General features: G+C 41.2%; 1 protein-coding gene across 5 annotated transcripts in view; it reads right to left on the reverse strand.

The window, feature by feature from the left end:
* The window catches only part of MBOAT1 (membrane bound O-acyltransferase domain containing 1), a 239,676-nt gene that overhangs the window by 134,960 nt on the left and 80,437 nt on the right, over nucleotides 1-24,279 (reverse strand). For 4 of the 5 annotated variants that reach the window (XR_006608124.1, XM_045085079.1, XM_045085081.1 and 1 more), the window contains exon 3: nucleotides 17,676-17,780. The exons of the other annotated variant lie outside the window; for it this stretch is intronic. Coding sequence is in view for 3 of the 4 variants with exons in the window: in XM_045085079.1 (XP_044941014.1) it covers nucleotides 17,676-17,780 (105 nt within the window). In the remaining variant the exon portion in view is untranslated. The remainder of the gene's footprint in view (nucleotides 1-17,675; nucleotides 17,781-24,279) is intronic. 5 annotated transcript variants of the gene reach the window in all.

Raw genomic sequence — 24,279 nt, forward strand, 5'->3', positions numbered from 1 at the left:
CATGAAAATGTAAATTAAAGTAACAGTTAAAAATTTAAAAGGTAAAATTTTTATATATATATAAAATTTATATATATATATAAATTTTACCTTTTAAATTTAAATATATATATATATATTCTTTCCAGAGAAGTCATTTTTTCCACGCTTTTAAAATCACCTTTTGATATGAATGGTAGATTACAAACTATAATTAGTGAAGACTAAAATTCGAAACAAATATTTGAAATTGAAGTTCTTTATTTTTTGAGAGTTCCATTGAACATTATTAAATATTTATAAAAATACCGTTTTTCACAATTTCAGTCTTCAGTGTCCATTTGTAGTTACTACAAAGAATCATGATCACACTTCATATGTGTTACATGTAGACCTACCTAGATAATTAAAAGTAACAGGAATTGTTTCATATTTAATGTTGCCAATTGTACCATGTACAATTTTTGTGAACTGCCACTTCCGTCACAAATTGTAACATGAAGAGAAGGGAGAAACGAGGCGTGGACACTAACTGGGAAGTGACCGTTCCTGAAGTAAGAAGCTATTGCATTCTGCGCTCCAAGAAAACACATTTAACCAGTTTATTAATCTATCTCTTCTCTTATAGGCACATCTACGGTTCCACCCAACTGGTTCCCTGAAGCAGTGTGGGCAGAAGCACTGACATACACCTTTTGCTTCAAAGACGTCAAATGCATTGTATAGAAACTGAACCCTGAGTGACAGAGATTCCATGTGCTTGTTCTTTTTTTTTTTTTTTTTAAGATTTTATTAATTTATTTGAGAGAGAGAGAAAGTGAGAGCATGGGCAAAGGAAGGGAGAAGGAGAAGCAGATTCCCTGCTCAGCAGGGAGCCTGACCTGGGGCTCGATCCCAGGACCTTGAGATCATGACCTGAGCCGAAAACGGACGCTTAACCCACTGAGCCACCCAGGCGCCCCTGTTCTTACTTTTAGTGTATGTGTGATACCTGCAGGGCCTTCTAAATCATGGGCCCCATATCGGGGCTCCCCTTCCCCAGGACTAAGGGCATTATGACACACATAGCATCATGTAAGCCTCATTTTATTGTTTCTATCTCAACTGTGCATGTGACCCATTTGATTACCAATTTAATTTACCATTCTGGGCTCAAAGTCATTTTCATTCTAAAAACTAGGCCTGCTCACGAGCGATGGTCTTTTACCATTGAAGAGATTTCCAAACAATATGCCAGAGACTCAAAAGGAGAATCTAAAACAATTTGAACAAGTGACTACATCCTGGAATACTGGTGCAGAGTCTCAAAGCAAAGCGTTACAGAATTAAAATACTGATCTATGTATTACACACCACATGCGTCACTTAAAAAAAAAAAGAAAAGAAAAAAGAAAATGGGGTGCCTGGGTGGCTCTGTGGGTTAAGCCTCTACCTTCAGCTCAGGTTAAGATCTCAGGGTCCTGGGATCAAGCCCCGAATCGTGCTCTCTGCTCAGCAGGGATCCTGCTTCCTCTACCCCCTCTGCCTGCCTCTCTGCCTGCTTGTGATCTCTGTCTCTATCAAATAAATAAATAAATAAAATCTTTAAAACAACAACAAAAACACTATCTTGAAAGCTCATGAGTGCCTGGCTACCACCATGCGAAAGCGAGATGAGGCTCAGAAAGCTTCAGAGGAGCTGTGGAGATTGGAAGGTTATTACAAACCAGGGCTTGAAGGTAAAGAGAAGACAGCGGGGCTCAGAGCGATCTATCCCCCAGACACTAAGCCCCAGAGAGGAGGGGCAGTGGGAATCTTGGGGGAACCAAGTGCTCTTGTTGAGAGATGCGTAAGCTGGTCAGATGGATGGACCACATCCTGCCATGTCCGAACATGCTAGAAAACGCAGCCCTCTCAGTGCAAGGCAAGCTCGGGGATAAGACAGATGAAATCCAGATTGGCAGCGACTGGGGCTGAGCTCACGGAGGGACTGACAGCCACACCAGAAAAAGACAACTGATTCAGAAGCTGAACTGAAATGCATCACAGAGAGACCTGCCGAAGTGCAAAACCTTGGGCCAGACTTTGCGGCACCTGTCTGAGCTGTGGCGTCCCCTCACTCTAGGGCTCAGCTTCTCCCTGCAGATGTCACCGGCACCTACCCCCTGCCCCCCGCCACCTGCTAAAAGCTGACCTTTGAACAGCAGCTGACCTTTACCTGGAAGGCTGCTCTTCTCCTCTGCCTCTTGTGTCCAGTCGTCTGTGTCATCCTTCCCAGAGATCCCGGCTAGAGTCTGGGCCGAACGCCCCCGGAAATAACATGTAAGGGAACGTGAGCAGCAGAGAAGTATCTTTAAAAACACGCCACGCACACATTTTGCAAATACCTTTATTGATGTTGTTTGTAATATGTTCTAGATCATTCTATAGTTCTTAAGCTGTCTCTAAGCACTTTCCGAATTTAAGACATGCATGTTGGCCCCTCTCTTCTTATCAGAGCTGAACATAGAAACTCCATTGTCCATATCAAGCACCATCCAAACCAGAAGATAATTCCAGAAGGAGTTTGCATGTCCCCAGAAGTAAAATCCCCAGGCTGAAGGCATCCGAGGGCACGTTTTTAAGTTGTTGGTCATCTTCCAGAATGACTGTCACCTCCAAGTGACTCTGCCAAAACCAATCCCCATAGCTCAACTTCCTGGAAACTTATTTATTTAGCTTGGGTTCTGTTCACAACACATCAAAGGCCAAGGAATTCTGCCTGCATCATTTAGAAGGGGACAAGCCCAGTTTCTGCCAGGGTACTAGCCAAGAACACCCGGCCCAGGACTTCACTGCAGAGAGCAAGGGTCACCACGCTTGGCTGCCATTCTCATGTTGGGCTCCCGCAAGGAATCCAAACACATAAAACAAAGTAGAACATAAGTTTTAATGGTAAAATAGGGTGAGGGGATACTGGGTTAAATTGAGTTTTAAAAATTTCTTTTTTTTTTTTTTAAACCAGATATCGCAATGCTTATACTATGCTAAGTTACTGTATGAATCTCCGATAAAGAAATAAAATATTCACCACCCTCCAGGACGTATTGGACGCCACCCCTCCTTTTTTTCTTTTACAAACATCTCTCTTGATTAATGGTCTCTGGAACTCATTTTAGGAAGTACAACTTGATATGATATGATGGAAACAGCACACGTGCATTCCCCCTCCCACCCCCCACATGACGGCTTTTCCTTTTTTGCGGTGCCTCAGCTCATTGCAATTACCATTGCCTGTGGAATTTGGGATCAACCTCTTTCCAGCCTGCTTTTCATCACTGTTCCAGTTGTGGTTATGAGCTCCTACGGCTCTGTTCCATGTAATATCAGTACGACACCTTCCTTTTAAATTTCAAGTTTTTCCATACCTACAGACCTGCCCCTTAAGATGTCTCTTTCCTTTTTTCAAAGAATTTCAGTGTTACATGCAACAGTCAAATGAAGACATTGCAGGGTTACACGATGCATGTAAAATCAATTCAAACTGAGTGCAGCCGGTGAGCGATCAGATAGATGATGTATTTTTTTGTAATAGTAGATAACTCACAATGCAGGACAACACGATGGTGTTGTGTTGCGTGACACCACGATTCAGGTGCGGTGTAGATCTGCCCAAAATGGTGGGCTTGTATATCATGGGAAAATAGTTTACACTGCCTCGGGTTTTTTTTTTTTTTTTAAGTTAAAATGAAAATGAATTAAAATGAAATAAAATGAAAAAAGCACTTTGTCAGTTACCCTAGCTTCATGCCAAGTACACAGCAGCCACACAGGGCTAATTGCTACCATACCGGGTGGTGGGTAAAGGGAAACCATCCGGGGTGCTTCTCAAAGGCTGAGGGCAACCTGCACACCCTATACACGCTGCTGTAGACCAAGAGGGCGTTATACGTGATGATGGGCAAAGTCTCAGGACATAAGAGGACACAGGATCCAGAGAGACTGACTTGGAGAGAAGGAAGGACATCTTACTCCAGCCCTAAGCTGCCATCAAGCCCTTCTACTGCATCGTCATATACCCCACGCCCTGCCTCTCTAAAAAAAATCCATAAAGTAAGATTAAAGTCTCCAAAGATGAGCATGAAGAAAAGGGAGGTGGTCTGGGGTATCTGAAGAGAGAATAACCTGTGACAGCAGACAGATCTGGGCTCAAATCCTGATTCTACGGTGCACCAAGTGACTGTTGTCAGGTTACCTAAACTTCCAAACCTATTCCCTTATAATCACAATAGGGAAGAAACTTTGTATCTTAAAGAATGGTGTGAGAGTTAAATGAAATAATGCACACAAGGAGAAGCTTAGCCGAGTCACTGTCGCATCAGAGCCCCCAGTCTCAGGGCGTCTGAGATGGTGAAATACCCGATTATTGATTGAGGTTCCGGGCGTGATCTCAGGGTAGTGAGATCGAGACCCATGTCGGGGTTTGCCCCGGGCTCCGCACTGGACGTGCAGACTGCTGAGGGTTTTCTCTCTCCCTCTGCCTCCCTTTGGCCTTCCCCCACCATCTCTCATCCTCTTTAAAAAAAAAAAAATTAAAAAAAAGCACCCAATCTCTCACATTAGGTATTAGGAACATTCCTTACCTAGTTTACAAATTTGCCTGAAACTCTATCCGGTAGCTGTGAGGACCCCCAAGCCTGCCTACAAGACATTCTATTCAGCAAACTGTCAAGTCATGGAATACTAGTGTCGGACAGAGAACATCCTGGAAGATTCGGACACTTTCTGAAGTGCTTTCCCTTAACACCATCCTTTTGGGTAAGGCAGGCTTCAGCTAAATCTGATTTCACCCAAAGCCAAACTCTGAGATAGAAGGAGACCGCTCTAAGTAGAAGATGATCAGGTGTCCTAGTTGGGTATCATACGTCTTATTTCCCTGTATCTCTGAAAATTGAGACTCAACGGATGTGATATTTCACAGAGTAATTAAGACGTTTTTGTGGGTGGGACACTTTTCCTAGACCCTTGGAAAGGCATTTTTTGGTTCTCTGGTCACCAGATCCCCCCAGAAGTGACCAAGCAACACTGAGCAGTGAGAAAACCTGCTCTGAGGGGGGAGGACCCGCATCCCCCTGCCCCGCCCCCACCACACCCCTGTCCCAAGCCCCACCACCAGGAACAGAGACATTCTCGCCCCTCCAAAGTTTCCACTCCTTCTACCAGTTGCTTTCCCTACTTCCACTGATTGGTTCTAGTCACTTCACACTGTCACTTTTGTGGAGTCATTCCTCCAGTGGTGAATCAAAACAGCCATGTCAGAGTGGGCATGCAGAATGATTTGGTGACTTATAAAAATGATCAAGTCTTCCTAAAGCCTGCAGGTGTTCTATCGTGAGGCGTTTCACACAGACAATGAAGGAGGGAGAACAAAATACCAGGCTCTTAGTCTCCTCCCGCCATCATGACTGTTCTCACTTTCCCCGTGTGTACTTGAGACGTTTCTAAGGAAATACAGTATCACAGATAAAGTCCTCCTGACACTTTTTCTTGAAGTTGCAGTTTTTAATGACTATTCTTTTAACTTTTTAAAAAGATTTCATTTATTTATTTGAGAGAGAGAGAGCGTGAGTGGGGGTGGGGAGAGGCAGACAGAGAAGGAGAGGCAGGCTCCCTGCTGAGCAGGGAGCCCGATGCGGGGCTCGATCCCAGGACCCTGAGATCATGACCTGAGTTGAAGGCAGACACTTAACCAGGCCACCCAGATATCCTTTAACTTTGAACTTAAATAGCAGGTTATGAGCACGGGAGTAATACATCTAAAGGCAGCATTCAAAGGCTGAGTAATAATTTTCTTCTGTTGCTATGGGCTTTAACTTAGTTAGTCTTAGAGCCTGCTTCCTTTCTCTTGTACAGTGCATTTCTTTCTCATTTTTACCAAGAATCTCAAAATCAGAATTAGAATTCACCAGACTATTAGGTTGTGAACAAAAAAAGATCTAAATTTGCTTTGAAATTCTTACCTGCCTTTAGTCTAAGTAATTTAACTTTAAAATGCCCTGCCGGGTGCGGTGGCGTATGCCTGTAGTCCCAGCTACCTGGGAGGGTGAGGCAGGAGGATCCCTTGAGCCCAGGAGTTCTGGGCTGTAGGGCGCTATGCCAGTCAGGTGTCTACACTAAATTCGACATCAATATGGTGACCTCCTAAGAGATAAAATGCCCTAAGACATCATGAAGATCTTGTGTTATTTCACAAGATATTTGATTTCATATATATATACTTATATATATGTATTTCTATACATATACTTGCCCCATGTAGCAAGTAATTGAGTATAATGATTACTTAAATATAAAATCTTTAAGAATATATATGTATTTCTATATGTATATATGTGTATTTCTATATATGTATATGTATATTATGTATATATATTATGTATAATGTATATATGTGTGTATATATACATATGTATTTATATGTACATGTACATACAATGTATATATGTTTATAATGTATATATAATGTATATTGTGTATATATACATATATGTATATATGTATATTATGAATTATGTATATTATATATAATATATGTATATTATAATGTATATTTATATGTGTGTATATACACACATATATAAGAATACATATATATTCTTTTTTTTTTTTTTTTTTTTTAAAGATTTTATTTATTTATTTGTCAGAGAGAGAGAGCAAGAGCGAGCACAGGCAGAGAGGCAGGCAGAGTCAGAGGGAGAAGCAGGCTCCCTGCGGAGCAAGGAGCCCGATGTGGAACTCGATCCCAGGACGCTGGGATCATGACCTGAGCCGAAGGCAGCTGCTTAACCAACTGAGCCACTCAGGCGTCCCAGAATACATATATATTCTTAATCTTTAAGATAAATATATCTTATATATATACACATATATACATATATATGTATATATATACACACACATATATACATATATATTCTTAAAGATTTTATATTTAAGTAATCATTATACTCAATTACTTGCTACATGGGGCTCGAACCCACATCCATGAGATCAAGAGTTGTGTGAGCCCGAATGTTTACAGCAGCAATATCCACAATAGCCGAACTATGGAAAGAGCCTAGATGTCCATCAACAGATGAATGGATAAAGAAGATGTGGTATGTACACACACACACACACACACACACAGGAATACTATGCAGCCATCAAAAACCCCCAAAATCTTGCCATTTAGAACAATGTGGATGGAACTAGAGGGTGTTATGCTAAATGAAATAAGTCAATCAGAGAAGGACAATTATCATATGAGCTTTCTGATATGAGGAATTTGAGAGGCAGGGCAGAGGGTAGTGGGGGGTAGGAAGGGAAAAAATGAAACAAGATGGGACCAGGGAGGGAGATAAACCATAAGAGACTCTTAGAGGGGGGAGGGATGGGGTGGCTGGGTGATGGACATTGGGGAGGGTATGTGCTATAGTGAGTGCTGTGTGATGTGTAAGACTGATGATTCACAGACCTGTGCTCCTGAAACAAATAATACATTTTATGTTAATTTTTTTAAAAAGAGTCACATGCCTTACTGACTGAGCCAGACAGGTACCCCTGATTCTACATTTTCACCCCCATAAAATAGCCATTTAGGGTTGCAAATATCCAAACAAAAATAACTGAGTGTGGGGGCAATCAGTGGGTGGCTCAGCTGGTTAAGCTACTGTCTTCGGCTCAGACAATGATGTCAGGGTCCTGGGATTGAGCCCTACACTCGAGCTGTCTGCTTCTCCCTCTCCCTCCCCAAGCTCATGCTCTAACTCTTTCTCTCTCAAATAAATAAATAAATAAAAATCTTAAAAAAAAAAAAAAAAAAGTGTGGCTCTTGCCCAGTTGAATCTCTTTCTCATTCCACTGACTTCCAATTCCACTGACTTTTCATTCATTTCCATAAAAATCTGAATGTTTATTTATGTACCAATTCATTCAAATTTATGTAACTCAGGGTAAGAACCCAGCAAATGTAATGACTATACATTTTTAGTTGTTCACTTGATTTTAGTTAGCATATAAAATGTTTGCATCTTTGAAGCCTGACTAGAAATTTAGCAATTTTTTAATTTTCCAAGGACCCATTTGGAAAATCCAAATTTTCTCATCTTCCCCTAAGTTCATTATTTCAAATTATTCTCAGATATAAAGCTTTTACACCCATTCTCAGAGAAAATCTCCATGAGCATGTGCCCTCTTTCCCCCCCTACAGGCCAAAGAGTGAAACAACTCGTAATCTTTGCAAGATACTTTCTTTCCCCCCAGAATGCTTTAACATTCCAAACGGTGTCAAATGATCTTATTTTCCTTCAGCAGGGGAAAGTCTGTAACACTTTATACTTCTGATAATTTGCTACATTCTATCTTATACCGTGTTTATTTGGGAGCAAGTCCTATATCCCCTTTCAGACTTGGCTGTCTTAAGAGGCAGGTCTGTGTGTTACTGGTTCATCTTTCATAACTCTTGACTCAATGTGTTTACACCGAGAAGAGTGAAGGAAGGAACAAATGATCAAGTAGACAAACACATCAAGTTGGAGACAGACTGCCATTCATCTGCACTTGGTCTTGGTTATACAAGAAAAGATGACAATGAGAAGAAAATGCTCCCAGCAGCATATGGGGTACGGAAAAGCGGTGGCAAGTATGGTGGGTGTGTGGAAAGATTGTGACCTTGAGAATAGATGTTGCTTTTCCAATCCTGGCTCTGCCACTAGGTAGTCAGGAAATCATTGGCTAAGTGACATTTTTTCTTAGCCTTGCTTTCTCTGTCTCTAAAAACAATAATGGATATTTTACAAAGATGTAGGAATACCAGTAGTGCCTTGTTCTCATAATAATAACTATCATGATTGTTCCTGGAGAAGGCATTGCACACAGAAAGATGAAAGATCCAGGGGCTCCTGGGTGGCTCAGTGGTTAGGCATCCAACTCTTGGTTGCGGCTCAGGTCACGATCTCAGAGTTGTGAGTTCGAGCTCTGCGTCAGGCTCTACCCTCAGCAGAGAGTCTGCTTGAGATTCTCTCTCTCCATCTCCCTCTGCTCCTCCCCCTGCTCGAGGGTGTGCACTCTCTCTCTCTCTCAAATAAATAAATAAATCTTTAAAAAAAAGAAAGATTGAAGATCTAGACTCAAGGTCTGGCTCTACCACAGGCAGAGTAAGTCACTCACCCTCTCTGAGACTCCTTTTTCTCATTAGTGAGACTGAAAAGTTTTATGTACACCTTTGAGGTCTCTGTGACTTAGAGAGTTAATGTTTAACACATCGACTCATTATCATTATCATAGTATAGCTGGGTTAACAGAACTCCATAATTTCCTTTTTTTTTTTAAAAAGGACATTTTATAAAAAATTTATAATAACTACAACTTCTAAGTTTTGTTGCTGCCATGACAAAAATAAGAATCTGATCTTTAAAAAAATGCATCTCTCAGAAAAGAGCACTTAATTATCTGACACCATCCACGGAGCATATTTTTGCTTCCACATATTTTTGCTGAATGAATAGATGAATAAGGCCTTAGTGGGTGTTTTCCAGAATTTCCACGACCAACAATACATATTCTCTACTTTATAGACAGTCAGCTTAGCTTTTTTTTTTTTTTTTTCCTCTCCCAAAATTAGTTTTGAGTCAATCATGGGATTCATAACTTAAAAAACAGGTTGAAGGGTGCCTGGGTGGCTCAGTGGGTTAAGCCGCTGCCTTCGGCTCAGGTCATGATCCCGGGGTCCTGGGATCGAGCCCCACATGGGACTCTCTGCTCAGTGGGGAGCCTGCTTCCCCCTCTCTCTCTGCCTGACTCTCTGTCTACGTGTAATCTCTGTCTGTCAAATAAACAAATAAAATCTTTAAAAAAAAAAAAAAAAAAAAAAAAAAAAACAGGTTGAACCTGAAATTGGCCCAGCAGGAAATGAGCGAAGGAGCAAGATACAACCAGAAGGGAGATGCCCCCTCAAAAAAAAAAAAATATATATATATATATATATATAAATATATATATTTCTTCTTTTCATTTTCTAGTTCCCAAGACAAAACGAGAAAATGTCAACAAGTAGCTTTATTCTCATCTCTCTGATGACATTGGTTGAAATCAAATGTGAAGTACAGAGCCACCAAATCTCCAGGAGCCACAAGGCACAGGTGTTCAGGTGGGACTGGCCTCCCCTCTCCACTTCCCCCACCACCATGAGTCACTCGGAGGGAGGGAGGCAGAGGGGGGCGAATCAACATTCTGTGGGCAAAGCGGCACTTACCGGGATTCAGGAGATCTAGGTCAAGCCTTGACCCTCAAAGAAACTGTTGATGGCAGATGGGGGGTGGGGGCACTGAGGGCCAGAGCCAAGAGAACTGTGGGACAGAGGTGAAGGTGACACAGGGCATGTGGCAGAGGACCAAGACGTGCAGACGACACGGGGAAGGGAGGCCCGACGTCAGGAGTCCATGCCTTTGCTTGTTGTAGAAAGTTTGCCATGTTAAGAAGTATCCAAATGCTAGAGGAGAGTTTCAGTTCTCTGCTTTCGATATCCTCTCTAAGGCCCCAACTTCCAGTAATATCTGGAAACTACTTGGGCTATTTTCCCATGAATGATGGCACAGCCTAGTGTTTGTCCAGAAGCCTATAAAAATTATCCCAGGGAAGTAGAGAAGGGACTGTGGAGAGGATAACACTGTTAAATAGGGGTGGGGTGGTTTTAGCCTTAGTCACGTGCAGAAAAGTTCCCCAGGACCCACCCTGTGATAAAGGAAAAGAGAGGCTCTTGTCCTAGAGCTCACTCTTAGAGAGCTCACTCTTGCTTTTCTCTGGCCATGCCCTCCCTTCAGGGCCAAAGGGACACGCCAAATAGGTGTCCATGACCTCTTTTCTAGATCAGACTCCAGGTACACAAGACCCTGGGATTCCCTTCCCCCAATGACCCTGAGCTCTCTTCCAGGACCTGCACTGGTCTCTTCTCTAGGTCTGGTCTAAGGGTGGACAGAAAAGCGGGAAACCCACTCCTAGACATGCAGGTGGCCATGCACAACTGTTGGGGCAATGGTGAGAGGTGGCGAGAGCTTGTATGTGCAAGGCTAGGGTGTCCACATGGGCCACGTTCTCCAAGGCCCTACAGTATAGGATGAAGCCAGTGGTAAGAAGAAGAGAGGGTGGCCTGGGAGAGGGGAATTGCTGACGTACAACACAAAGTGGTCCAAGAATTTTAAATGTGAGCTTGCTGTCCAATCATGAAAGTGTATTTGTAAATAGAGAAGGACAGAACGTATTTTGGTGAGCAAGTCATTAGGTTGGTTTATGACCGTTAGATCTACGGCATGAGACCATCTCCTTGTATTCTGCACTGGGCCCTGTAAATGTTGGAAGTGGGGGGAGCACAACACACATTTCAACCCAAGATTGATTATTTATTGCTTTTATGATGACAAGAGTGGTTTGAATTTGGTCAGTAGTGAAGGGTTGTTTCTTTGATACATATTAATACTTCAGTCTGTCAAAGAGATTGTTGTGCTCTCTATCCTAGAGTAATTTTTAACCTCATGTCAATAATTCTTGATAGTACCAGAAGAGAGGCTATAGTTTTTAGTGCAAAGGAAAATTAAGGTGTCTGGTTGGATTATGGTTTTAAGAAGTCACTCTAATGACAGCTGCTCATTTTTTTTTTTAAAGATTTTTATTTATTTATTTGACAGAGAGAGATCACAATTAGGCAGAGAGGCAGGCAGAGAGAGAGAGAGAGAGAGAGAGAGGGAAGCAGGCTCCCTGCCGAGCAGAGAGCCCGATGCGGGACTCGATCCCAGGACCCTGAGATCATGACCTGAGCCGAAGGCAGCAGCTTAACCCACTGAGCCACCCAGGCGCCCGACAGCTGCTCATTTTATTTAAATGTCTAAATGCTTTTTCTGAAGAGTCTTTTAAAAAGGACCTTGTGAAGTCTGAGTATTTAGCAAACTAATGAATATTCTCTATTTTGATATATTTAGAGGCAGCCCTATCAAAATATTTAAACATCTTTTTTTTTTTTAGATTTTATTTATTTATTTGACAGAGAGAGATCACAAGTAGGCAGAGAGAGAGGGGGAAGCAGGCTCCCCGCTGAGCAGAGAGCCCAATGCGGGGCTCGATCCCAGGACTCTGAGATCATGACCTGAGCTGAAGGCTGAGGCTTGCACCCACTGAGCCACCCAGGAGCCCCTAAACATCTTTTTTTAAAGATATTTTCTATTTATTTACTTGAGAGAGAGAGTGAACTAGAGAGCACATGAGCAGGGGCAGAGGGAGAGGAGAAACAGTCTCCCCTGCTGATCAGAGAGTCTGATGTGGGGCTCGATCCCAGGACCCTGGGATCATGACCTGAGCCAAAGGCAGATGTTTAACTGACTGAGCCACCCAGGCGCCCCTAAACATATCTCATTTTTAAAAAAATGTTTAGTAGATCTCAAAATTTGCACTGGTTATTACTATAGTAACTATGTTGGGCTTAATGTTGCCTTAATGCTTTGCAAATCATAAAAATACCACATAGACACCGAAGTCTTGTTAAATGCCTCCTGACACAGTCCAGACTTCTGTTTTATAGTCTTGTTTCTAACACTGTTTAAGGCATTTAGTTGCCAAGGAACCTTGTAATCACAGGATCTTGCCTGCGCTCCAGTCCTAGCAGGAATCTTAGGCAACAGCATCCTTGTAAAATGCCAACAACCCAACAACCACAAGTACAGATGTTTTCAAAACATCTGTACAAAAGGGTGGAATATATTTGACTCTTCTTGGCTCCATCACCATATTGTTGGGGCTTCGTGCATTCCATGAGTGATTTGAAATAGATACTTTATTCCATCATCTTATCGGCTTGGACACGCAGAGTATGGTGATAAAAGAACATCCTGAAAAGAGTACAAGTTCACGCACCGTCCAGATGAAGCCCAGTAAGGAAAATTCCTTTCCAGTGACACACATCCGCAGCCCAGTGCAGAGTCTTCAGAAGATGGCGCCAGATCCTCCCTCATTCCTCTCCTTCCAAAGGAGTGCATGGAAACCAGGTAAATCCTTTCAAAACCCCCAGATGTTGTTCAGGCTGCTCTTCTTGCCCGGCGGGGGCTGCAGCCTCGCTGGGCCGCTAATGGTCTTGCCTCACCAGTGGGACGGCAAGCTGGCATTTACTTCCCGACGGATGGCACTCCGTCACGGCTGTCCCAGCCAGAACAACAGACACTTGGACACACCCTTGACCATGACATTCCTCACGCTGACCCTGCCAGCCCTCACTGATTCTACCACCACTGCCTCTATCTGCTCCCTCACCATCTTAATTCCTTGGAGAAGCTACAAAAGGCAGGGACACCTGGGCTATAGACTCTCCATTGCCCAAGGCAGATCCTTGACATCACTCTTCCCCCTGGAGCAGGATGGTCAAGGCCACTACCTACCCTTCTATACACATGGGCACGACAGTTTCATTCATTTCTTCTGATCAGCAGGCTACACATTATCCTTTCCTCCAGGGTGTCTTTTTAGCGTCCTATAAGTCCCTTATCATAAGACTTGTGTGCACCCCCTTATATTTACTTGTCCACAAGGGCAAGGGACTTGGTACAAGAGTAGGGATTGTATTTGTCTTGTAAACTGTTATCTCTTCAAGCATCTGGTCCTTTAACTAAACTGCACCTCAAAGGTTAAAGCAAAGCACTTTCCAACACTACAGTGTGTGTCTACTGACCTTCTTTCCCAGGCTTCTCCCCATCTTCCCAGGCCAACAACCCCAAATTATGATCCAAGAAAAAGCCTTTCTCACCTGGTTCTTTAAGGCCCAGCCTGTCAGGCCCCAGGCAGCCCATTCTGGGTGGCTAGGTTGCATGTTAGTCTTGGAGGTTGAGGTTTTTAAGACGACTGCTCAAAATCAGGGGGTCTGACTACGAGAGGAGGGGGAGGTTTCTGTTTGGGTTCCTAAGGGACACAGCATACGCTCCCTGCTGTGGAAGCCACTCTCTCCATGGTAAGGGCTTCAGCCTTTAAACTATGGCCCCAGTGCGTCCACTCCCCTGTCTTGGCTGGGTGGGGAAAAATAGAATCAGGAGAGATGGATACTGTAGAAATGGGATGAAAGAACAAGACACAGAAGAGGTATGTTTCCACGTTCATTCTTAACTCTGATTCCAATAAAACCATAATAAACTGAGCTTTAACTTTATTATCCTCTAAGGAAGGATTATTCTAACTTTGCTTCTGGCATTTGGCATTTGTAGGTGAGGCTACTCAGAACAATTCTTATCTGAGCATAAGGTAGAACTATATGACCGAAGAGATACAGATTGTTCCTCATCGCAGACCACAGCTGCCATCTGCAAAATCATCATGACTGTGTATAAATCACCCTCTTTGACAAAGAACTTTTGTGGTCAAGCTGCCCCCTCCTAATGACCCAGGCACAGCCTGTCTATGATTCTTAAAAACCAACAAATAGCACTCTTTAAAACTTTTCTTCAGAGGGTAAAGTTTTTCTTTCCTGTTTCAACCTGATGTACTACTATCGTTCTCAAGATGGAAAACAATGATATTTTTTTTTCCTGACAATTCATTTCAGGCTCATTCAGCATTGTGAGGACAATAGAGAATATGGATGGGGTTCTACCATATCAGATGGACAGACAGTGACTCTCAATGTATAATTCAACAAATACTTCCAGAATATATGGCTGGACTAATGCCAGATGGTAAGAATACAAAGCTACATAGAATGGAAAGAGACTCAACCTTGGTCTCCAGGGACTAGGAGTTGAATGTGGGAAAAGACTCCAGTAAACCAGTAATCACAGCAAGTTTATTTGGCACATGTTCTGATAGAGCTCTATTTGGGTAGGGAAGAATACTCGCGGTACCAAAAAAGGGCACGCAATCAGACTGGGGGAGGTGGTGACAGGAAACACTTTTCGAGAGTCGTGCTTAAACTGAATCTTGAAGGCCAAAAGGCAAGGTGTCAAGGAGAGCGCGGAGGCATTCTGAGGAGAGGTCCTCATACCCGTAAAGGTCAGAGGTACAGAAGCTCTGTATGCCTTCAGAACTGCAAATATGGCTAGAAGAAAGGGCAGGTTGGGGGATGGTGGGAAGTGGGGCTAAAAAGACGTCTGGAACCACATCATGAAGGACTAGTAGGTTAAGCTCAGTTTAGAGGACCACAGATTGGTTTAAGCTGTCCGTTGTACTGTAAATGCCAAAAAGGACACAGACCGTATCTTCCTTGTACATTTCTATATCCTCAGTGCCTGGTACATGGTAGACTATCAAAACAAGTGTGTTGAATCATTAAATCACTTAATTAATTAAACCCTATCACCAGGAAGGAAATATATCTTTATCAATGACAAGGGCAGTTTTTATTTATAGTAGCATAGAGTTACTGAGGAATGAAGAAACAGAGTATAAATTTAAAAAGCTACATTAAAGATAAACCAAATTTTTTTTAAAAGATGAACAAAACTGACAAACCTTTAGCCAGACACCGAGAAAAAAAGAGAGGACTCAAATAAATAAAATTAGAAATGAAAGAGGGGACATTACAACAGATACCACAGAAATACAGAGGATCATAAGACACTACAAAAAAACAATTATATGCCAACAAATTGGATGACCTACAAGAAATGGATAAATATCCAGTCTATCAAGACTGAGTCATGGGGACACCCAGGTGGCTCAGTAGGTTAAACATCTCCCTTTGGCTCAAGTCATGACCCCAGGGTCCTGACTGAGTGCTGCCCTGGGCCCCTCACTCTGCCTGCCACTCCATCTGCTTGTTCTCGCTATTTCTCTGACAAATAAATAAATAAAATCTTTAAAAAGTGAGAGGGCCTGAATCATGAAGAAATGGGAAATCTGAAGACACGATTGCTAGTTAAGACATTGAATCAGTAATCAAAAAAACAAAAAAGAGGACTGGTCTTTGAATTATTTTTGGAACTATACCTCTGGTCCTAACAAAAGTCCAGAACCCAACGCCTTCAATCGTAAAGTCTACCAAACATTTAATGAAGTATGGATGCCAACCCTTCTCAAAGTCTTTCCGAAAACTGAAGAAGAGGGAATACTTCAGGACCATTTTACAAGACCAGCACTCTCACCTGAACCAGTCAGTTGGGAAAAGTTTCTTTCCATCACTGCCAGTGAGTCTGTCACCTGGGGCCTCTCCATTCCCCAAAGAAAGATGAGGTCATCTGCCTGGTAAGACACCTTGCTTTTCCCCCAGCAAACAGCCTCCTCTAGAACAATCCTTTTCTTGTACTAATAACTTTCTTGCTGCCACCCCCCACCATCTATAAGAACCTCCATTGTGTACAACTCCTTGGGGTGCCTCTCTACTTGCTAGATGGGGTACTGCCCGGTTCATGAGTCACTTAATAAAGCCAATTAGATTGTCAAATGTACTTGTTTGAGTTCTGTTATTTAGCAGAACTGATGACAGTGAGGGTACTGGAAGCAAACTTCCAGCAGCATTTGGGGACAGCGATAAACAGAGGCATGATACCTGCAGATTTTCTGAGTCCACTGTCTTTCTCATAGTTTCGAGGTCTACGCTTCAGCTCCTTTCAGTCTGATTTGTCTTTTGAGACAACTGAGCTCCTGATCTAATTGGCTTTCTTTTAACAGAGTGGGTAAACTTGTGTTGAGTCCATTGAGATGGCATATTTGACTGGAGCCTAACCGAGAGGGCAGACTGGTCAGCCTGGAGCCACGCCCCTAGCCTCTGGTCACAGCTCCCTGGGGCGGGGGGCAGGACCTCAGCCAGATTTCAGGGCACTTGGTGGATCAGGATGCCGTACGGCTGATCCATTAAGTCATGTGTCTACTTGTCTTGTCCGGTATAAGTAAGTGGCCATGGCTGGTGGGATCTCAGAGGCCAGAAGGCACAATATCAGTGGGCACGAATGGAGCATTTCAAGGCTGTTAATAGTGCCTGCCACCTCAGGAGGACTCCCGTGACAGGATAAATTGGTCATGCAACAAGGGAGATCGACCCTGGGTCACCTGCCAAGCTCAAGAAAACGTCCTTGCCACAAGGCACACTGTAAACCGCACACTCCTTTTAGGTTATTAATTACTTCAGCTCCGAGAAACTCAAATCTTTAGCTCATGGGATCTTTAAGTTCTAAAGTCAGCACACCGCTCTCCAGCACGCCTGTTTGTTCTATGTTTAAGCACTTTAGCCCCAAAGTTAAATGTATCTAGGAATATAAAAGAAATTATTTAAAAAACCTGGTAAATTAGGTTGGCCATTATGGGGTCTGTTCTAATTAGACAAGATTGTTCATTTAAGAAGGGCACTTAAAAGACTCTTAAAAAGTGGGGGGGCACCCGGGTGGCTCCTTCGGTTAAGAGTCCAATTCTTGATTTCAGCTCCAGTCCTGATCTCAGGGTTCTGAATGGAGGCCTGCTTTGGGCTTCGCGCTTGGTGGGGAGTCTGAGAGTCTCTCTCTCTCTCTCTCTTTCTCTTGTTCCCTAGTCATGCATGCACACTCACACTCTTTTTCTCTCCCAAATAAATCAATCTTAGAAAAAAAAAAGAGTAAAGGCTTTTAAATTAAGTAAACAGAATGGGAAGCCCATTTTAATTGGTATGCAGAAGCTTCCAAAAGACTTCAAGATTCCACAATAGTTTCCTTGAAAGATTCATAACAAAAGGCTAATGAAAGAATTAAAAACATACACAGTACCTGGGACGAAAGGCTGTAACTGTGCTGCTCCTCTCTGTCCTTCTCACCTGAGTACTCAGTGGACTTTCTGTCTGAATGGCCTTTCCACTTGGAAGAGATGGTTACCTTTGAAAATAAAACCCCCTGAGGTTACAGTGGTTGTCCTCAGGGGTCTTTCATCCCCTGGTCAAAGGCTAACCTAGGGCCATAGTTAATTTCTTAAACCCAGGGAGAGTCCTCAACAGTCGTTTTAAAAACAGATTACTGCCTGAGCCCAGCTGAGAAAGGGAAATAAAAATTCACGGTGTTCCTTCCTTTCCAAATCCCAAATCACTGGTTATTGATCCTTTTCTCCTGGGAATAGCTGTTTCCTTCATGCTCATCTTGTTTCACATTCTGAGAACATGGCTTGGCTTTCCGCCTGCCTTGGTTCTTTCTTTGGCTCTCTTTGGGAGTGGCTCTAGATCTTATAAAAATAGTATCTTTTACACCCTCTTTGAGGATGCTTCTCAGGCCCATGAGGTTGTTATATACTGCCAGAAATCTTTACTGTTTGTCCCAGCTAAAACCTAACAAGATATTTTAAAAAGATTTTCAAAATCTGTAATCAAAAATATGGCCAAATTAAAAGCTGATATTCAGAGCCTGATAAAAAAAATTTTTTAGGCCTTCTCCCCTAAGTTAAATGTACCCAGAAAAAAAGACTTTCTCATAGGAAGATGGATGTATGAGTCATTTAAGATGTTTTAGGCAACAGCCCAATTCTTTGAGAAACTAAAAACAGCCCTGTTTTATAAATCTGGTCTTTATAGGACCAGAGGTATAGTTCCAAAAATAATTCAGAGACCAATCCTCTTTACTAATTCCAAAATCTCCCGTATTTATCTCAAAGAGCATGTAAGTATCGTAAAACTTCTGTCCTTAAGAGAACAAAAGTCCTTCTAGAAAGAGCATTAGCCACCTAGATCAATAACCTTAATTTATTCCATCTACTAGAAAAACAAACTCAGATTCAACTTCTGAGACTAGTAAATTCTGTACCTATTTCAAGGCATTAATTTCAAAACTGAAGGTATTGGGGCACCTGGCTGGCTCAGTGGGTAGAGCATACAGTTCTTGATCTCAGGGTTGTAAATTCAAGCCTTACATTGCGCATAGAGATTACTTAAAAAATAAAATATTTTAATAAATAAATTAAATAGAAGCTTTAAAGTTGGCATCTATCTGTTTATGTGTGTCTATGTGTTGTAAATGTGTTTCTACCTCATGATGGATTTTGCTAACAATAATTTGTGAAAGTCTATTTAGGTGATTTGAAGGCAAGTGCTTATAAAGATTGCTCATTCTAAAACTCAAAGCAATAAAAACTAACCCAAATGCTTTTCAAGATCATATGCTCTGGGAAAATAATATATATAAAAGCTAGTTTGTGATTGATGGTTTAATCAAAATGTTGGGGAGGAAGAATTTCATCCTCCTTTCAAGATTCTTCTAGCTGGACTTAGAATCAAACTAACATGAGGCAGATTAACAGGGGAAAATAAAATTTAATAGTGTTTGTATAAGAAATCCATACAGACATAAAAATTTCAAAAATAGTCAGTTAACAAGATTTATATGAGCTAAAGAGAGGGGTAGTGATCTAAGGATACCAAGGAGAGAAAGATCACTAAAGGAGGTATTTGGAAAACACAGGTGCCCTATAAGCAGATAGATTTCTTAGGTAAAGAGAGATCTTTGTTAATAACTCTCTTAAGCCAAGGGGAGATAAGGAACTTCTCCTGAACTGTGGGTTTTGACTGCTTTTAATTCAGATTAATCTCAATGTCAACGTGGTCCGTCTTGGGGCTGCCTTCCTTTGGCCCCTACAAAACTAAATATGTCTTTGGAGCTACTGACATGAAATATAAAATTTTTATTCTACCTGCATTCACTAGTCAAATAAGTTTATGTTATCTTACAAGATTTATCCACAAAAAAATAATAGCTTAGACTGACTTTGTCTAATGCTTAATAAAGTTTTTGTAAGAAATCTAAACTTAATTATTAAAAACAAGTAGGTTGGGACACCTGGGTGGCTCAGTGGGTTAAAGCCTCTGCCTTCAGCTCAGGTCACCATCCCAGGGTCCTGGGATCGAGCTCCGCATCGGGCTCTCTGCTCAGCAGGGAGCCTGCTTCCTCCTCTCTCTCTGCCTGCCTCTCTGTGATCTCCGTCTGTCAAATAAATAAATAAAATCTTTGAAAAAAAAATAATAAGTAGGCTATGGTTAAGTGGCCAACTTGGTTTCAGCTCAAGTTGTGATCTCAGGGGTCATGAGATCAAGCTTCCCTTCAGGCTCTGAACTCAGTGTGGAGTCTGCCCAAGTCCTCTCTCCCTCTCCCTCTGCCCCTTCTCCCCAACTTGTGTGCTCTCTCTCTCTCTCAAATAAATAAATAAATAAGGCATAAAAAAATAAAAACAAGTAGGTTAAATAAAAAGTTTAGGTAAGGGGCACCTGGGTGGCTCAGTGGGTTAAGCCGCTGCCTTCGGCTCAGGTCATGATCTCAGAGTCCTGGGATCGAGTCCCGCATCGGGCTCTCTGCTCAGCGGAGAGCCTGCTTCCCTCTCTCTCTCTCTGCCTGCCTCTCCATCTACTTGTGATTTCTCTCTGTCAAATAAATAAATAAAATCTAAAAAAAAAAAAAAAAGAATAAATTAATTAAAACTTAAAAATATTAAAAAAAAAAAAAGTTTAGGTAAATTTTCCAAATGTGTAGGGGCCAAAGGCAAACCACCCCAAGATGGGCCACTTTGGCATAAAGATTATTTTGAGTTAAAAGCAGTCAAAACCCAGCAGATTCAGGAAGATCCCTTTATCCAACCCCATCCCCATTCACAGCCTGCCTGTACCAGAGAAGGACCGACTAACAGAGAGACCTCTTTATCTAAGAAACTAACCTGTATAGCAGGGCAACCTTTGTTTCCAAACACCTCCCTTCACTTTCCTTCTAATGGTCTTCCTCCCCCTTTGGATCCCCAGACTCTACTCTTCCCTTTAGCTCAGATTGTCCTATTAGCCTCATATTGCTTGACCTTGACATTTCATGGCTATGCAGAGTCTCTGCAGGTAGGACACAAAATCTGACATTCTCCCATAAATCTGTCTCTTAGATTCTTAGTCCAGGACCTTAAAGGGAAAATAAAATTTCTTCCTCCCCAACAATAGTTTTCCCAAATATTTTTGGTAACTTAAAAATTTAAAAGTTTCGCTAAGTTAAATAATGAGTTGAATTAAACTCATTAGATATCTAAATCATTTCCAAATTAGACAAAATACTAGAATACTAATTACTAAATATAGGTATATCTACTTTTGGCTTCTTATTGCAGAGAAACTAAAAATATTTAGATATGCTAATGTTACATTAAAATAAATTAAAAAGACATATGCTTCTGAAAATTTTAAAATGCATCCATAAATTTGCAATTTAAAAACATGTTGATATGACAGACTGCTCACCATTGCTTAGTTTTCACTAGAAACCAAGATGACTAAGAGTTAAAAATTCTAATTGATATGTAATTAAAACTACTAAAAATAGTAAGAGAAACATCTTCATATGTGGGAAAATGAGATATGAGACATGTAAATAATAATAATTTTGCCTTAAAATGAAGCTGGCTTCAAGTGAAAACTAAAGACAGCAGGAGAATATAGAAAAAATAGAAATTTATTTTAAAAATTTAAATTTTAATGTGTGGTCAAGCTGGCTAAAATTAGAGTCAGTTTTAATATCCAGCTTAAGCTGGTGCAAACGTTAGCTAGGATCCAACTGGAAGTTACTTAAATCAGAGGGCTGAAAGAGGAGGAGGAAGAGACAAAAGCAGGGAAAGAATGTGTTTTGTCTTACAAAACCAGCAGTTCCCACCAAGGAGAGGCAAGTTTGTTTCATTTGATAGTCACTTGCTACGTGTGTCTTGCCTGGCATTTGAGCCAGTCTGACCAGGCTTGGAGCTGAGGACCTGCACAGAAGCCCCCCTGAGGTGTCCTAAAGTTACATTTAGATCATTATAACACAAAGCTCTCCTCCTATGGTTGGTTTTCCTGCCATTTTTTGGAAAAAATGATGTATGCACTAGAATGCTGACATGCTAGACTTGTACGAGCCAAAGTGCCTAAGTGATAGAACATGGATGAGTTCCTTAATGTACACGCCAGCTCCCTGCCCCTTAATACACCAAATAAAGATTTCTGTGCTAACTCCAGAGGACAGCACTTTGAGAGCTAGCTCCCTGTCTCCTTATTTGTAACAAGTGATAAAGGTTCTTTGCTTCTAATACTCCCTTGGGTTGTGTTCAGTTTAATACATCCCAAGCAGCAAACTCCTTGCATTCAGCTACACAAAATTAAAATTTGGAGATTGGGGGAACCAGGTGGTGGGTATTAGAGAGGGCACGGATTGCATGGAGCACTGGGTGTGGTACAAGGAATACTGTAATGATGAAAAAAAAAATTGGTTTACTCTCTGTTAAAAGGGCAAAGTTTTCTTGGACTTTGGTCTACTTTTGATAAGATTACATTTCTTTACTTTTTAAATACTAAGTTTTTAAAAATCTAGGATCCTATTTAGATAAGTGCTTGAAAACATTTTTTGATATTTTTGACAAATTTCCCCAAATCAAATTCTTAAAATAAAAAAAAACAAAAAAAAACCCTTTTGAACCTGGAGTATTCCAAAAGATTCATTAAACCAATTAGCCTTATTTAATATGCAAATTACATGGAAAATACTGTCAAAGAAATAAATATTAAGACCTTTTTAGTTATATTTATAAAATTGTACCTTTTAATTTATAAAATTAACATTTTAGTTATATTTATAAAATTGTAGTACAGGTAGATAAAGTCTATTCTGCTTCTGCAAAAAACTGTCTTCTCCTTGCCAGACTTTTGTTATCCTAATGTCATTGTGACATGGTTACAGTCTGTTTTACAGAAAAAAAATAATATAGATAAATAATGGTTGTAAATTCAGTAAACAGGATGATGAGAAGTCCAAGTTGGTCACTTTGTTCTTCCAAGCTCCCTGACAAACCTAATTTATTGGTTTTTGCATTCCTTCACCGACCATAGTACATTTAAGATGACTCAAATTATGACTAGACATTGGTGTAGAGACTTCTACAGAATTTTAACAATTGAAACTGAACTTATTTATACTACCACTATGAGTATGAGTATGAGTATGAGTTTTTAATATGTTCTTGTTATTTTATATGAGTTTTCTGGGTAGGTTAAAGTCACAAGGCTGATGCCCTCACAGTAAAAAGTAATAATAATAATAAAAAATTTCTTTCCCAGTTGGGGTGCACTTTCCACTATCTCCAGTGATCAAGATATGCACTTCACTGCATAAGTCATAGGAGTCTTAACATAAATCTTGTGAAAATCTTGAAATTCTACCAGAATGCAACCTTCTACTGATCCCTTCTTTTCTCTTGATAGTATGACCAGCTACTATGTCTCTAAGATTTTCTGCTCAAGGCTGTCATCAACAGGTTAAAGAAGCCTTATTGGATCCTAATTCAAATGCACCTGTAAGTCAAAGTCTAGAACCTGGTGACTGGTATTCTAAACCATCACCAGAGACGCCATTAAAAGGAAGCCTACCACATTCTGACGACTGATCTTGCTTTAAAACTGAAAGATACTAGAGACCTCCAAACAAAATTGATGAGGAAGAAGTAGCTGACATGGAGGGTCTTTTTTTGTCAAGACACTGGATCAAGAATTTTTACTTTAAACATAAAATCTTTTCTCTTTCTTTTCCTTTCCTTCACTCTGACATTGGCCTAGAAGGATGGCACCCTCGTCTCCCAGGCCACTGCTAAGCAGGGGTAACCTCTTTTACGTCAGGCTAGAAAAAATATCTAACTGTGCCTCTAGCTCTTCACGAGCAAAAAAGGACATCTCATTTGTCACTCTCCTAAATTCACTGTTGAATGAAAAAGGACACTTCTTTTGGAAAGTTCCTCTTTCCCTGGTTAGGGATAAAGGTAAATGAAGCTATCATCAGACACTCCTTAATTCCTGGGGCACCTGGTGGCTCAGTTCGTTGAGTGTCCCACTCTTGATTTTGGCTCAGATCGATCTCAGGGTCATGAGACTGAGTCCCATCCTGGGCTCCATGATCATTGTGAAGTCTGCTTGTCCCTCTTCCTCTCTTCCTCCCCTCACTCAGTCTCTCTCTCTCTCTCAAATAAATTAACTAATTTTTGAAAACCTCCTTAATCCTTAAAATCATTACAAACTACAGCAAAAGCAGCCCAACCAATCTAACCCCTTTGGTTAGATTCTCTGACCAAAGTTGTCCTTGGTAATAGAATATCTCCTGATTATCTTTTAGCTGAGCAAGGAGGTGTCTGTTCTGTGTCCAACATCACGTGCTATGCCTGGATTAATGCTTCTGGGGACATTAAAATTCAATTACATAAGAACAAGCTGCTTGGCTTTAAAAAGTGCCTCCTTCGATGGAGCCTTTCTTTGACTTATTTGATTTTGAATGATTTAGGTCTTAAGGACCATGGCTCTAAAGTGCACTCCAAATATTGAGAATTATCCTCTTATAGTAATCATAATAATCT

Source organism: Mustela putorius, unplaced genomic scaffold (assembly GCF_011764305.1).
Source record: "Mustela putorius furo isolate JIRA1106 unplaced genomic scaffold, ASM1176430v1.1 tig00000831_pilon_pilon_pilon, whole genome shotgun sequence".
Classification (NCBI taxonomy): Eukaryota; Metazoa; Chordata; class Mammalia; order Carnivora; family Mustelidae; genus Mustela; species Mustela putorius.